Genomic DNA, 13,392 nt, shown 5'->3' on the forward strand with positions numbered 1-13,392 from the left:
TGTTTATGCTCTCGTCCTCCCTCTCCTCTCTCACTTTTACCTCAAATCCTCTCCATTTATATGTGTTCTTTCATAGGATTTTTTTGGGGGTGAAATTAAAGAGAAAGGTAAACTCTACCGTTCCTCCTTTGTTTTTTTTAATTTCGTTGGCTCATTTTAGCGTTTTGCTTCGATCTAAAAATTTAACCAATGAAATCGAACAAAACAAAAAGGGAATTGTGGAGTTTACCTTCCTCTTCAATTCTACCAAAAAATTCGACAGAGAACACGAGGATTTGAGGAGAGAGGTGAGGGAGGAGAGAGGGCGAGAAGAGAAGAACGAACATAATGAAAAAGAGGGGACTGGCATGCCTAAGTCCCTCCTCGCCCCCTGAGGACGATGCGAACATTAGCATCCGCACTGACCGCAACTCACATGGCAGCACGGTGGTGCCAACGTCATTGGAGACCTCCTATTCAACCTCGGCGCTAGTATCATTAGTGTCGTGAAAAGGTCCACTTTTGAAACAAGTTTTTCGACAGGTCTATTCGTAAAACAAGTTTTCAAAAATGACTAAATTGTCAAAATTCCATGGAACAAGGTGTTGCAGATTTTGCTGGACGTAGGATTTGGTAACATGTATACGTGTCAACAATCCACCATGGGGTGCACAAGTGATGATTTGGATCCATGGTCCACCCAATTTAATTCCAATATCAACTACATGCAAGGTGAATTGGAGTTCATTACAGGTGTTAGTTTCCAACAAAAATGAATTTACATGTCCTGAACATAAAAAATCTAAGTGTCCCTTACCAGTTTTAAATAGGATCTTCTGCAGTACTGCACCTTCTGTAGTTCATGGTCATAGGCCTCGTTCATTGCTCCAGCTTAATAAGCCATATCCTTTTATTTTTCACGCGCACGCTTCCCGAACTGCTAAACAGTGTATTTTTTTAAAAATTTTCTACAGAAAAGTTGCTTTGAAAATCATATTAATCTATTTTTTAATTTTTTATAACTAGTAATTAATTAATGATATACCAATCTATTACTTATATTTTTCAAGCCGGATAACTTAATCACAAAACGTGGCCATAGTAAGGCTGTGTCCATCTCGGAGATCTATCATCTCCCGATAAGGTCGATGTTGACCATTGTTGGTTATGCACGAGGAAAAACAATATAAATAAATCATTATATCTGTGTCCCTTGTAATTGCCCCAATCAATTAACAACGAATAAAACACAATTGAGGCAACAAAAAACCACTCCACTTGCTAGCTAATTAATCAGTTCCTTGCCTGCAGTGTATACCTGTGGAGATCGCTGCATTGGTCGTTCTCGCTCCATGGGTACAAACCAAACTCCCACTGCTTACTGCATGCACGCAGTTATTCGTCATCGGACACATCAGATAATCAAAATCTTAGTCCATCGATCGAAATTAACTGACCAATTAATAGTCAGACACGTCGTCAAAGTCAATATAATTTGACTATACAGGCTGATCACCCTATAATTAGTATACTTACATAGTAATTAACTATCTTTTTTATTTAATAGATGGCATCATTTAACTTATTTTGATACCGAATTCATAGCCCAACACCTTAAAATCAGCAGTAATGTGAGGAGTTGTTTGTTCGATTTAGGCTGCACCTTTGAGGTTCTATGAATGGAATAAAAAAAGTTTACTCCATGCATCAACTCGTATTGAATTGATGAGCATTGAAGTACACAATCACAGCCAATATTCAAGAATAAAATTAACATATATATGGAAACAAAAATGTATGAGATGGGAGAGGGAACCGTTGTCAGCATTGGTGAAGGGGTTATCGTTGATGCTAGTAAAGGGGATGCCCTGATAAACTGACCGCATCGTCTAAATCTGGTCACTCCCGAGTTCGTGGCTGCTAGATCTAATGGCCATTGAGCTCCAAGGCGGCTGGATTTGCCGGTCCTCAATGTCTAGATAGCCACCGCCTACCAATTATATCACTGTCGAGCTATAAGTGGACAGATCTGTATTCTCACACTTGCATGACAACCTCTCACAAAGAGGCGGAGGAGATAGCCGAGAACAGAGGTGGTGGCGACACTAGGGATGAGAAGGAGGCATGACGATAACAACAGAGAAACAGAGAGAAGGGGCTGTTGAGGGTACGACAGTGGTGGTAACAGATAAGGAGAGATTTAAAAGTGCCATTTCAAAAAGGTATCACCACTTTTGTCCCATATATAAGTACAATTTACTAAAAACAATATTTATATTAGCAACAGTTTTTAATATATTATAGGTTTTGGTTTTTAATTTTAGATCCACATGAGGAATTAGGATAGCAGAAAAATCTTATATGTGCTAATTTTGATAAACGAGTATATGTAAAGGCAGGGACGGAATCAAAAGTTTCCTAAACCTAAATCTTAAATGATAGAGTATAAATTGTTTAGCTAAAATTTAGTACATTCCTAATGTAATTTTTAACCAGGCATGAGGCTTAAGCCCAAGCCGCCCCATGTCTGGTTCTGCCCCTATGTAAAGTCATCCCCTATTAAGGTAGTGTACGTCATAGACTCGTAGTCCATGACTCCTCCCACGTGAATATGGATCCTCTTCCTTTGGAGGCTAAAAGCATATGTACAAAGTGAATATGCGTAGAACTACAGTGTCTACCAATAAGTTTGTATTGCTAAACAATATTTTACATAGTACCAAATCACCGTTTGTTCTTTCATGTAGTTAATTTAGTGTAGGGATTGCTCTCACTTATCCATCATGATTGAAAGATTACAAATACTCCAAAGTCATGACACCGTGGAATTCCTCACATATCCCCTCTTTCCCATGGAGGATGGCAGCCAACGAGCTACTCCTCTTACAACCAGCACCAACTCAGAGGATCTCAATTGCACCAGGATCTGGATCCTCTTCAGTATTGCATGTGTAGGCTCACTTGTCAGTGAGTAATACTGCACACGCAAATACTACAGAGGATCTCAATTGCACCAACTCTACTCCTCTAGTTTGTAAATATGATGGTGTTAAATTCTAGATATATCTTTGAACGTTTATCTTTGAATATTATTTATTTATTTATTTATATTATGGTTTAATTTATCTTTAAAAATACTTTAAACATGATTTTTTTACACATGTATAACTAACACAAATCAAATATGTGACAAAATGTTAATAACATTATCTATAAAAAGTAGTACTACCTAGCCTTTATGGCTATGTTTTTTTCTTGATTTTACGTGTATGCTTTTCAAATTACTATAAACAATACACTTTTTAAAAATGTTTCTATACATTTGTTTATTACGTTTGTCAAATATATTTTTAGCTTCATAGTAGCTAATTTTATTATTTAAACTACTATTAATAGTTATAAAGAACCAGATAATCCTCCCTACTTGACTAAAAAACCAGCCTATTTGTTGGCCCCAGTAGCAACTATCCCTCACTCTCTCTCTCTCTCTCTGGTCTCAGCTCTGAGTTGTTGCGCTGTGGGCTGTGGCTGGTGGTCGGTCGGGGTCGGGGATCAAACGGTCCCAGAGATAAGCCCGCCCGGATAAGCCACTGGACTCGCCGCCGATGCCGCTGCTCCTCCTGCTCCCGCTCCTCGCCGCTGCCGCCGTGGCATCACCACTCGCCGGCGGCGCTGCTGCCCCGACCCCGATCCCGACGCCGTGGCCGGACCAGTTCCACGCGGTAGTCCTCACCAACCTGACGGAGAGCGGCGGCCGGCTGCAGCTGATCGACCTCTACTACGACTGGCCCGGCGGCCGCAACCTCAACCTCATCCGCGGCCAGCTCTCCGGCGACCCCACCTACGACGTCGAGTGGACCAACGGCACCTCCTTCTTCTTCGACTCCGCCTCCTGCCGCACCAAGCTGTTCCCCGTCGGCCTCCTGCCGCCCGACTGGCTCGTCGACGGCGCCGTCTACCTCGGCCGCCACGCCGTCGGCGGCTTCGACTGCCACGTCTGGACCAAGGTCGATTTCGTCTGGTACTATGAGGATGTCGTCACCCACCGCCCTGTCCGCTGGAACTTCTTCAATGGTAAAATTAGCCCCATTTCCTTTCTGTTCTTGATTTCCCCATTATTGCAAATATTCTCAGTGCTTAATCCTCTCTCGAGCTTCTTGGTGTGGCATTGCGATTATAGTTATTGCATTGTGATTATAATATGAGATTTTTTAACATCTTAAAAAAATACCTCATCAAGATACCACATAAAAATTTAGTACCTTAGTCGAGGTACACATAAAAATATTTTTATTACCTTAGTCGAGGTATGTATAATATACTTTGAGATATCAGAATTTTGCATTAAAATTTTTATTATGTTAAGATGCTTTTCAATGACGGTAAAAAAAAACCCTTATAGTATACAAATCCAGTCAACTTCTAATGAAGCATCTTCACATTTAACTGTGCTAGTACATTGCGATTGTTCACAGTTTCTTGGAAGCAGCCAATTGGGTGATTGATATGGTCTTGCTTAGCAATTGGCAGCAATGGAATTCCTTGAGTTTTGGTGAAGCACTGTGGCGGCACTCGGATTTCTTCAGTGATTAGTGTCCTGATGCTGCCCTGTGTTTTGTTTATGAAGAAATGCAGTATAATTCTCATCAGTGGTTCAGTACCTTGGTGCAGCAGTGGCATGATTTGTGTGCTTTGATCCGTTCCCCAGGGATGCAGCAGCATGTGATGAGCTTTGAGGTGGGTGGAGTTCTTAAGGACTCCAAGTGGCAGGCGCCGGCCCGCTGCTTCAGTGATCAGGAGACCGTCGGAATCGCTGGTGCCGCTACCGCCACCGGCAGGTTACAAGGTGAGGATGCCAAGTTTGATGTAATGAGCAGCTTCCTCAGGTTTGTAGGAGCTCCAGCACAAGCCGTAGCTGCAGAATGAACATTACAGATCCTTGACGAGAATGTCACCATCGGTGGCCTGCTCCACTCTTTTTTCTTCTTGGATCCTGCTGTGATTTGTAAACATACGGTTCTGGATTTCGGCAATAAGATGGCTATGCGGTGATTCTTAAACTTCTTTGAGTTTGACCCGCGCCATATTATAAACTATTTTAGATTTGTCCTAAATCAAACTTCTTTGAGTTTGATCAAGTTTATGGAAAAATATAGCAATATCTACAAGACTACTACAACAAATTAGTTTCAATTAATCCACCACGGAATATGTTTTTGTAATATGTGTGTTTTGGCTTTAGAATTACTAAGTTCCTTAGTTGATCAGTTAATTTCTGATAAATTGGTCAAATTTTTAACGAGTTTGACTTAGAACAACCCTAAAATAACTTATAATATGGAACGTAGGGAATAAGATTATATAGCAAAAAGGGACTGCAATGACTTAAAAAAAGGTTTGAAGAATTACCTCAGAAAGGACATCTTTTGGTCCATTTACTCGTCAAATCAATTCAACAAAATGTGGCTAATTGGTGAAGGAATTCCAGATTGCTTGGGGATTGCAAATCAACCATGAATCCAGAGTTAACTTTGTTTTTCATAGACTGCATCCATTCATGGGAATGAGCAATATGAGATGTTCTTATGTGATAATATGACAGAGAGGGTCAGGCTTGATTACAAGACAAATTCAGAAACAATTGATCTATGCAGAAGTTGTCCTAACAGCATTTGTTATATTGAAGCAGATTCTCGTCCTGAAATTAACTGATCAACTAAGGAACTTAGTAATTCATCATGATGTCCTTTCAACCCAAGAAGGCACCAATGCTTTCACGATTCAGAACTCACAGGCCATGAATTCAGTCGTAGTTCAAGCTCTGTGGATGCACAACACTGCGCTTCAAAATCTTCAAGTGATTATGTACATACAGATCAGTATATTACTCTGTGTAGTCCTTATTGTTGTTACTGTACTATGGTATGCTTACCACTTACGTATTGCAGATATTGCAATATGCAGAATCGCTTGTTTAGAGATTACAGCATGATCCAAGAAACCGACTGGAGCAGTCCACTCTCATCACTCATCAGTAATAAGTCTTGATCACAGACTCATAGTCATACTGCACCTGCGGTTGCTTGCTGAGCCCCAACGAACCTGAGCAGGCTGGTCATCACATCAACCTCACTGACTATCTTGGTGGCGATGTTGGAGTTTGTGGCAGCCTCTTGATCATTGAAGCAGCGACCTGGCGCCTGCCACTTGGAGTCCTCCAGAACTCCACCCACCTCAAAGCTCATCACATGCTGCTGCATCCCTGGGAAACAGAACACCAAAATCATTGCACTTCTGTATGAGTGGTGAAACTGAACCAATGAGGAAATTTAGGCTGCATTTCAGCAGACAAATCAGTGTCACATCAACAAACTAAATTATCTAAAGAATCAACAAACTAAATCAGCCACAGAAATCAGTGTGTATCACTGCACAAGAATATCTCACAAGAAAATAACAATACCGCAGAAATGATTCAAGTAATTAAACCGGGTTTACAGATTGTGTCACTACAAATTGTGGAGCAAGACCGCATCAATCATCAGATTTTTCTGGTGGCACAAGAAGAAAATAGCGAGCCAGAGAGAATAATTAACAATGTTGTATAGAATTATCAAACATTCCATTGCTTTCTAAAAAAGTATCGCACATAATTATCACAGTGCTGATGAGTTGATCAGAGATGATTCAAGAAGCTAACTGAAATGATAATCTGCAGACTGCAGAGCAACTATCAAACATCACTTTGCCACACCACAAAACTACAGAATACGAACTAACCGATGATGACATTCTACAGTGGTGGAATCAATCAAGGAACTGAGCGAAATCTAGAGGGATTCAGTGCATCTACCAGTGTAGAAGTTCCAGCGGACGGGGCGGTGGGTGAGGACGTCCTCGTAGTACCAGATGAAGCCGACCTTGGTCCAGACGTGGCAGTTGAAGCCGTCGACGGTGTCGCGGCCGAGGTAGACGGCGCCGGCGGCGAGCCAGTCGGGCGGCAGGATTCCGACGGGGAACAGCATGGTGCGGCAGGAGGTGGAGTTGAAGTAGTAGGAGGTGCCGTTGGTCCACTCGACGTCGTAGATCGGGTCGCCGGAGAGCTGACGGGTGACGAGGTTGAGGTTGCGGCCCCCGGGCCAGTCGTAGTAGAGGTCGGTCATCTGCAGCAGCCCGCCGCCGCCGCCGCTCCCGGTCATGTTGGTGAAGAGCACCGCGTGGAACTGCTCCGGCCACGGCGTCGGGGAGGGGGACGGCGCGGGAGGGTCAACGCCTCCGAGCGACGCCTCCGCGGCATCGGACGGAGGCCCAGCCGCGAGCGCGAGGGCGGCGAGGAGCGGGAGAAGCAGCGGCGGCGGCGGCATCGCCGGCGATTCCCCGGCGGCTTATCCGAACCGCTCTCGGGCTGTCTGCTCGCCAACCGACACGTGAGGCGGGGAGGGGGGAGAAGGTTGCTCTGTGGCGTGGGCCCCACCGGTCAGTGAAAGGCCCGTACATTTGCGGGCCGCAGCTCCGAAATTTCTACTGGGCTTGGGTATTTGTGGGCTATACTTTTGAATAGAGATGGTCCTGGGTTCGAATCCTCAATTGCGCATATATGAACAGATGACGCTAAGTATAATTATGACATGTGTTATGTGTTATAGATATGTCATTTTTATAACGGATAATACCGTAATTAATAGGGATTCTGACCCGTGATAAATAAAATGTTGTGTACATATCATATCCTGATATATTGAAGTTTACATAGTATGTCAAGAATGCCCTAACAATTAAATATCTCTAGTAAAATTCGGAAGTTCTTGGAGAATAGACTAATTAGTTACGAAAATTCAAGGGGATCTTGTGGCAGCTAGTAAGTTTTTCAGATAGTCATGCTTTTTGACTAGCTGACTATCTGAACTCAAGATGACCCTGAAGATAGTAAGTTTTTCACGTGTATCATACGTCTCAAGGGATTCAGATGATTGGTCAAATGATGCATTTGTTGGAACGACAATGGTCATTTGTCTCTTGATCATATATATTCTCCTATAATTAATCTACTATTTAAAGTGTTGTCTAGAAAAGTTACAGATATATTCCAACTAAATTCCTTAACTTAATTGGGTGATAACATAGTTTGGATTGGAGTCAAAAGAGTAAAGACCAACATTATCTTTCCTCTAAAAACCAGTCAAAACAATACAATTCATTAACTGATGGAACCTAGCAAAATTCATGTGCTATATACTACTACACCTATGTTTTTTTTTCATATGAAAGATTATTTGATTTTTTATAACTATTTAATGGTATAAACGCTAGAAGATTAAAATTAAATCTATTTTACAAATGTGAGGCAATAAACTTCTATAAAATACAACTGTTAGCCATTCTTGAAGCGTGCACGTATTCCCCGAGGAATAATCCGGAGATAACCTGTGGAGTGGAAAAGAACGCAGCCGGCCTAGGTATTAAATGATCTATTTTACATTCATGCACGTATAATCTGGTCATGGACACGCGCTTACGAGATGTCAAACCACGGGCATATACACGTAAATCCAAATCTATCTTGCATCATTGTTCCACACAAATGACACAAACTCACCGCATTTTTTCCAATCGGAAGCTCCCGTTCAAATCATGTGATTGAACGGTTGCATATATGGTCATGCATGCGACCGATCGATCGACCAACCAGGCGACCAAAATGGTCTTGATGCATGCATGTAATTAACTGAAGTAAAAACTCAACCTGATATGTACTACTCCCTCCATTTCATAATATAAGTTTGTTTAGTATTTGTCTAGATTTAGATGCATGCTAATAAATCTAGACATATATATAAATTATATACATCCTATATCCATGAATAAATTTAGGCAAGTTTAGAAAGACTTGGTGTGACTTAATTCCTCGTCTCCCAATTAATTAAAGATTTTAGTTTACGAAAACATATATATGGTTGTAAAAATAATTAAGCCTTGACCAAAGATAAATTAATCCATCCACACAAACATACATATAGATATTTATGCTCTCATCTAATAAAAAGTATAAACTCAGTATATCATTTATATGAGAGAAACATGTAGGATATATTTCTGTATTATAGACGTGAAGGGAGTAGCCATCTAGTCCGTAGCTAGTCTTATGCTGTGCTCAAATGTAGAAGTGTCGTGAACCACGCAAAAACTAAGCGACTCATTGATTAATTATGTACGACCTCTGTCACTAAATAAATGAATTTCTGAGTTTCTGAATAGAATTTTTGACTCTTCGTCTTATTTGAAAATTTTTTATGATTAATATTGTTATTATTATTACATGATAAAACATGAATAGTACTTTGCATGTAACTAATTTTTTAATAAATTTTTCAAATAAGACGGATGATCAAACGTTTCATACACAAAACTCATAAATCTTTTTTTTTGGAACGGAGTAGGACTAGCTAAAAAATAAATCAATATATTTCTTAAAAAGCATATATATATATATATATATATATATTATATATATATATATATGTATGTATTTCCGGAAAACGTGTGCGTGGATACGATCGAGCTAAAGCCCAGCCTTATACTCTAATTGCCAGCCTAATTAAAAATCTTGTGGTGCCAAGACTTAATTCTAGCTAGGAAGTCAAAACATATGCACATACCAACATCTAGCTCGACCGAGAGCATGAAAGCGTATGCGAAGCATCCCATAATCAACACAAAAACTTTGACTGCTCAATTTTATATATTAATTCATGTCTGCAAGGTAATTATTTGAACCAAACTAGACGATCCATGCAGAAATTAAGCTATTACACTTGCAAAATTACGCAACGAAAACGAAAAAACACAAAGTAGTAACACGAGCAACAGATAAGATTTTCTCTGACGGATCAACATTCTGTATGCCCATGACCCACTCCATCTCTGGCGGCTTTGTCTCCTCCCTCCTATTTTCTAGACCCACGTCGAGGCTCTATCCAACAAGGACATCCGTGCATTTTGTAGGACGCTTGCGTCTTTGCAGGGTCATAATTCATGCTGACGTAGCAAGTTGGCTCTATCGTGACACTGTGCATGCTCTACGAAAGTGCATCAACTAAAACCGCGCGCATGATACTCTCCTTGTTGCGTCTGGTTTTAACTAGGACTGGGTTCCAGGCGGCGTTCGGTAAGGAAGGTGATAAGTTAACTTATCCGATATAAAAAAAACATATTACATGATTAATTAATTATTAATTATTAAAAATATAAAATAGATTAATATGATTTTTTAAAGCAACTTTTATATAGAAATGTTTTATAAAAAATACATCGCTTATCAGTACGAGAAACGTACTTATGGAAAACGAGGAGATACTTAACTTACCGGCTGAGACTAACGCGGCCTCTTTATCCCTCTCGTTTTCCACGCACACACTTTCAAACTGCTAAATCGTGTATATTTTACAAAAATTTTCTATAGAAAAGTTGTTTTAAAAAATCATATTAATCTATTTTATATTTTTTTAATAATTAATACTTAATTAATTATATACTAATTTATTAGTTAGTTTTAACTATCAGGTAAGTTAACTTACCGTCCACCGGAACGAACGCGGCCCTCTAGTAGTAGGTCTTGCCGGGCAACCCAGTGTTCCCGGTGTCTTTTTTTTTTCAGTGTTTAGGCAGCAGGAGGTTTCCCCCTTGCTTTCTGCTTGTGTCATGTCCCATTTCAGCCTGTTTTTCAAGCTGGGTAATGCAAACTGCCTGAATTCAGGCTAGGTTGGCCCAACTATATATAAGGCCAATAATTTGATTGCAGAAAACAATTCTCTCAAACAATATATATCTCTTTACAAATATTAATTGTTGCAGTCCAAGATCATGTCCAACTAATCAACATCAATCATATCGAAAATCTAGGCTTTTCCAAATCACAAGGGATTGACGAACATCCATATCGACACCATTAATTATACCACCTACCACCTTGAGATATATAGGTAATTAAGATCAGCAAGCCGATTGGCAGCACTTAACATAGTAACTACTTCATACAGGATGCGATTGATTTTTGACTAAATTTTAAGGACCACGAGAAACACGTTGGAGTTGTTTATATTATAAATACATCAAAATTAAAACTTATGGATAGTGGCAAGTTCGCTATTTAGAGCATGGCTGTTGAAAGCTAAAGCTGCATTTGCGCTAGCAACCCGACTGAGCAGCTCTCTCGTTTTTCGATAACACATTTTCTAAACCCAATCTGCTAAATGACATATTTTTTCAAATATTTTCTAGATAAAAGTTAATTTATAAAAATCAAAAATTGATCCGATGACGTGTCATACACGAAGACCTGTGAGTCATTCGCTCTATTACAGGACCTAAATTCTTAGATTGCGCGAGCGTGCCAGTCAGTTTGATCTAACGACTGACAAAATGAAAAATAAAACAAGCTAATCGGCAATCGAGCCGAAAGATAACAAAAATTCAGCTGATTAGATGCTGAGGTAGCAGTGTTTAGCCGATAGGTTGATCGATTGATCGTTGAAAACTTGGATCAGCTGAAAATCTGATACATATAAAATCGAATAGTTAAATAAACAGTGAATCCCTTGCTACGATCGGCTAAAAACCACTTGCATGTAATTCTCCAACATAAATAGCTACCGATCTAAATAAATCAAGTCGATTGGTGGAAACATAATGATGTAAGACAATCGGCTACTCTATTGATATAAATATGATGAGCATATAGATCGACAAAGATTATCGGCTACAAACGACTAACGATCAATCAAGATCTATATAATATCTAACTTAGCTTACTAGGAATAATCATAAAAGATCGAACCAAACCGAGACAGTTCAAGATTACGCCTAGCAACGTCAAGCGAGATACTAAACAGATCTAGATCGCTTTCAAGCCAATGCTCCAATGATGGATAACTTATCGGCTGGCACTCTGATAAAACTATGAGCAAGATACGTCAACATGATATAAACTATTTGATAGATGCAATTTAATAGATCGGACCGAACCGAGACAGTGTGAGATTGAAGATGTCAAATAGTACATATCAAATCGACATAAATTATTCAAAGTGGTCGACCAGATCAACCCAAAATACAGGAGTAACTCAAGCTGAAACTGATACGATAACTACCAATCACGTAACCAAATTAGAAGATCGTGTCGAGCCGAGACAGTTCTAATCTAGCCAATACGATTACCTTGGCCAGCGGAACGTAGGACTTACCTCTACGCTGGAGATCGAGACGATGCAGCCCCTTGTCATGTGTCAAGTTCCGTTGATGTTGGAACCTCGATGAAGAGGGTGGCGATGCACCGAATGTAGTTGATCTATTTATGAGAAGTAGATGATTTACAATGAACACCAGCATAGAGATTTATACCCACGAGCAGATATGAGTCCATATCGGACATGACACGCGATTCCTAATAGATAAAAGAAAATAACAAATAAGTCCTATTTGGACTCTAACCCTAATCCCTATTGAATACGCCACTGTTTCTTAATAGATAAAAGAAAACAAATAAGTCCCGATTGAACTCTAACTCTCTTAGAGATAAAACAAAAATCCTAAACTAACTCTAATTAATAGATATAATTACGTGTAAGATCATAAGCATGATTAATATTTTCTGATGAACAATTGGCTTGCGATTTGGTTTATAAATTGAATTTGGTTTCGAAACAATTAAGGTGTTGGTGCGAGTGTGTGTAACTAATGTGAGTCAAGTTGCGATATCTGTGCTCAGAAACGGTTGATTTGTCTCTAGTTGTGCAGGTGACTTGAGGTCAATATCTGCCAATGGCGGTGGGATCGTGACTAGGCTCAGGGAGGAGCTGAGGTCCGAACGATCGAGGATGCCAGGTGATGATATTGAATACGAGTTGGCACATGGTGGAGCAACACCGTGTGGGATGGAATCGTAACGGGCTTCACATGTTGTGTGTGTAAGCGCCGAAAAAATCGGGAAGTAAATCGGATCAAAACTGGATGAGAAAAGGAAAGGAATTGCTACTGGTTCGGACACTGTAGCAGCGTCGGATACTGTAGCGCCACGGTACTGTAGCACCCGGATTACTGTAGCGCGCGGCACTGTAGCAACCGGATCGGATTACTGTGGCGGACCTGGATTACTGTAGCGTGCGAGGTACTGTAGCAGTCGGACTACTGTAGCATGTTTAGACTTTTGCGGCTGTGTCTGATTTTGGCATGTTGGATTTGATTAGGAAAACTAAGAGATGAGCCATATTAGTATAAGGAGTCCTACTCCTATTTGGTGATAGACTTTTCGATATAAATAGAGACCGAGGGGTATGCCCTCGGTGTGCTTTTTGTGAGATTTAGTTGTTGATTCTAGATCGACGATTTTGATAGGAGTGCTGTTGGTGCACTTTGTAA

At 40.3% G+C, this 13,392-nt stretch overlaps 2 protein-coding genes across 2 annotated transcripts; one reads left to right on the plus strand and one right to left on the minus strand.

The window, feature by feature from the left end:
* The first annotated feature begins 3,451 nt into the window (after positions 1-3,451).
* LOC102710714 (uncharacterized protein At4g14100-like) lies at positions 3,452-5,172 on the plus strand. Its single transcript, XM_015839858.2, has 2 exons — positions 3,452-4,053; positions 4,688-5,172. The coding sequence occupies exons 1-2, from the start codon at positions 3,585-3,587 to the stop codon at positions 4,903-4,905; spliced, it is 687 nt and encodes a 228-aa protein (XP_015695344.1). The 5' UTR covers positions 3,452-3,584; the 3' UTR covers positions 4,906-5,172.
* Positions 5,173-5,840: 668 nt separating this feature from the next.
* On the minus strand, positions 5,841-7,412 carry LOC102711000 (uncharacterized protein At4g14100-like). The gene is made up of 2 exons (XM_015839057.2): positions 6,833-7,412; positions 5,841-6,241 (listed from the first exon to the last, which is right to left on the minus strand). The coding sequence occupies exons 1-2, from the start codon at positions 7,341-7,343 to the stop codon at positions 6,042-6,044; spliced, it is 711 nt and encodes a 236-aa protein (XP_015694543.2). The 5' UTR covers positions 7,344-7,412; the 3' UTR covers positions 5,841-6,041.
* Between the last annotated feature and the right edge of the window lie 5,980 nt (positions 7,413-13,392).

This window comes from Oryza brachyantha, chromosome 7 (genome assembly GCF_000231095.2).
Source record: "Oryza brachyantha chromosome 7, ObraRS2, whole genome shotgun sequence".
Taxonomy (NCBI): Eukaryota; Viridiplantae; Streptophyta; class Magnoliopsida; order Poales; family Poaceae; genus Oryza; species Oryza brachyantha.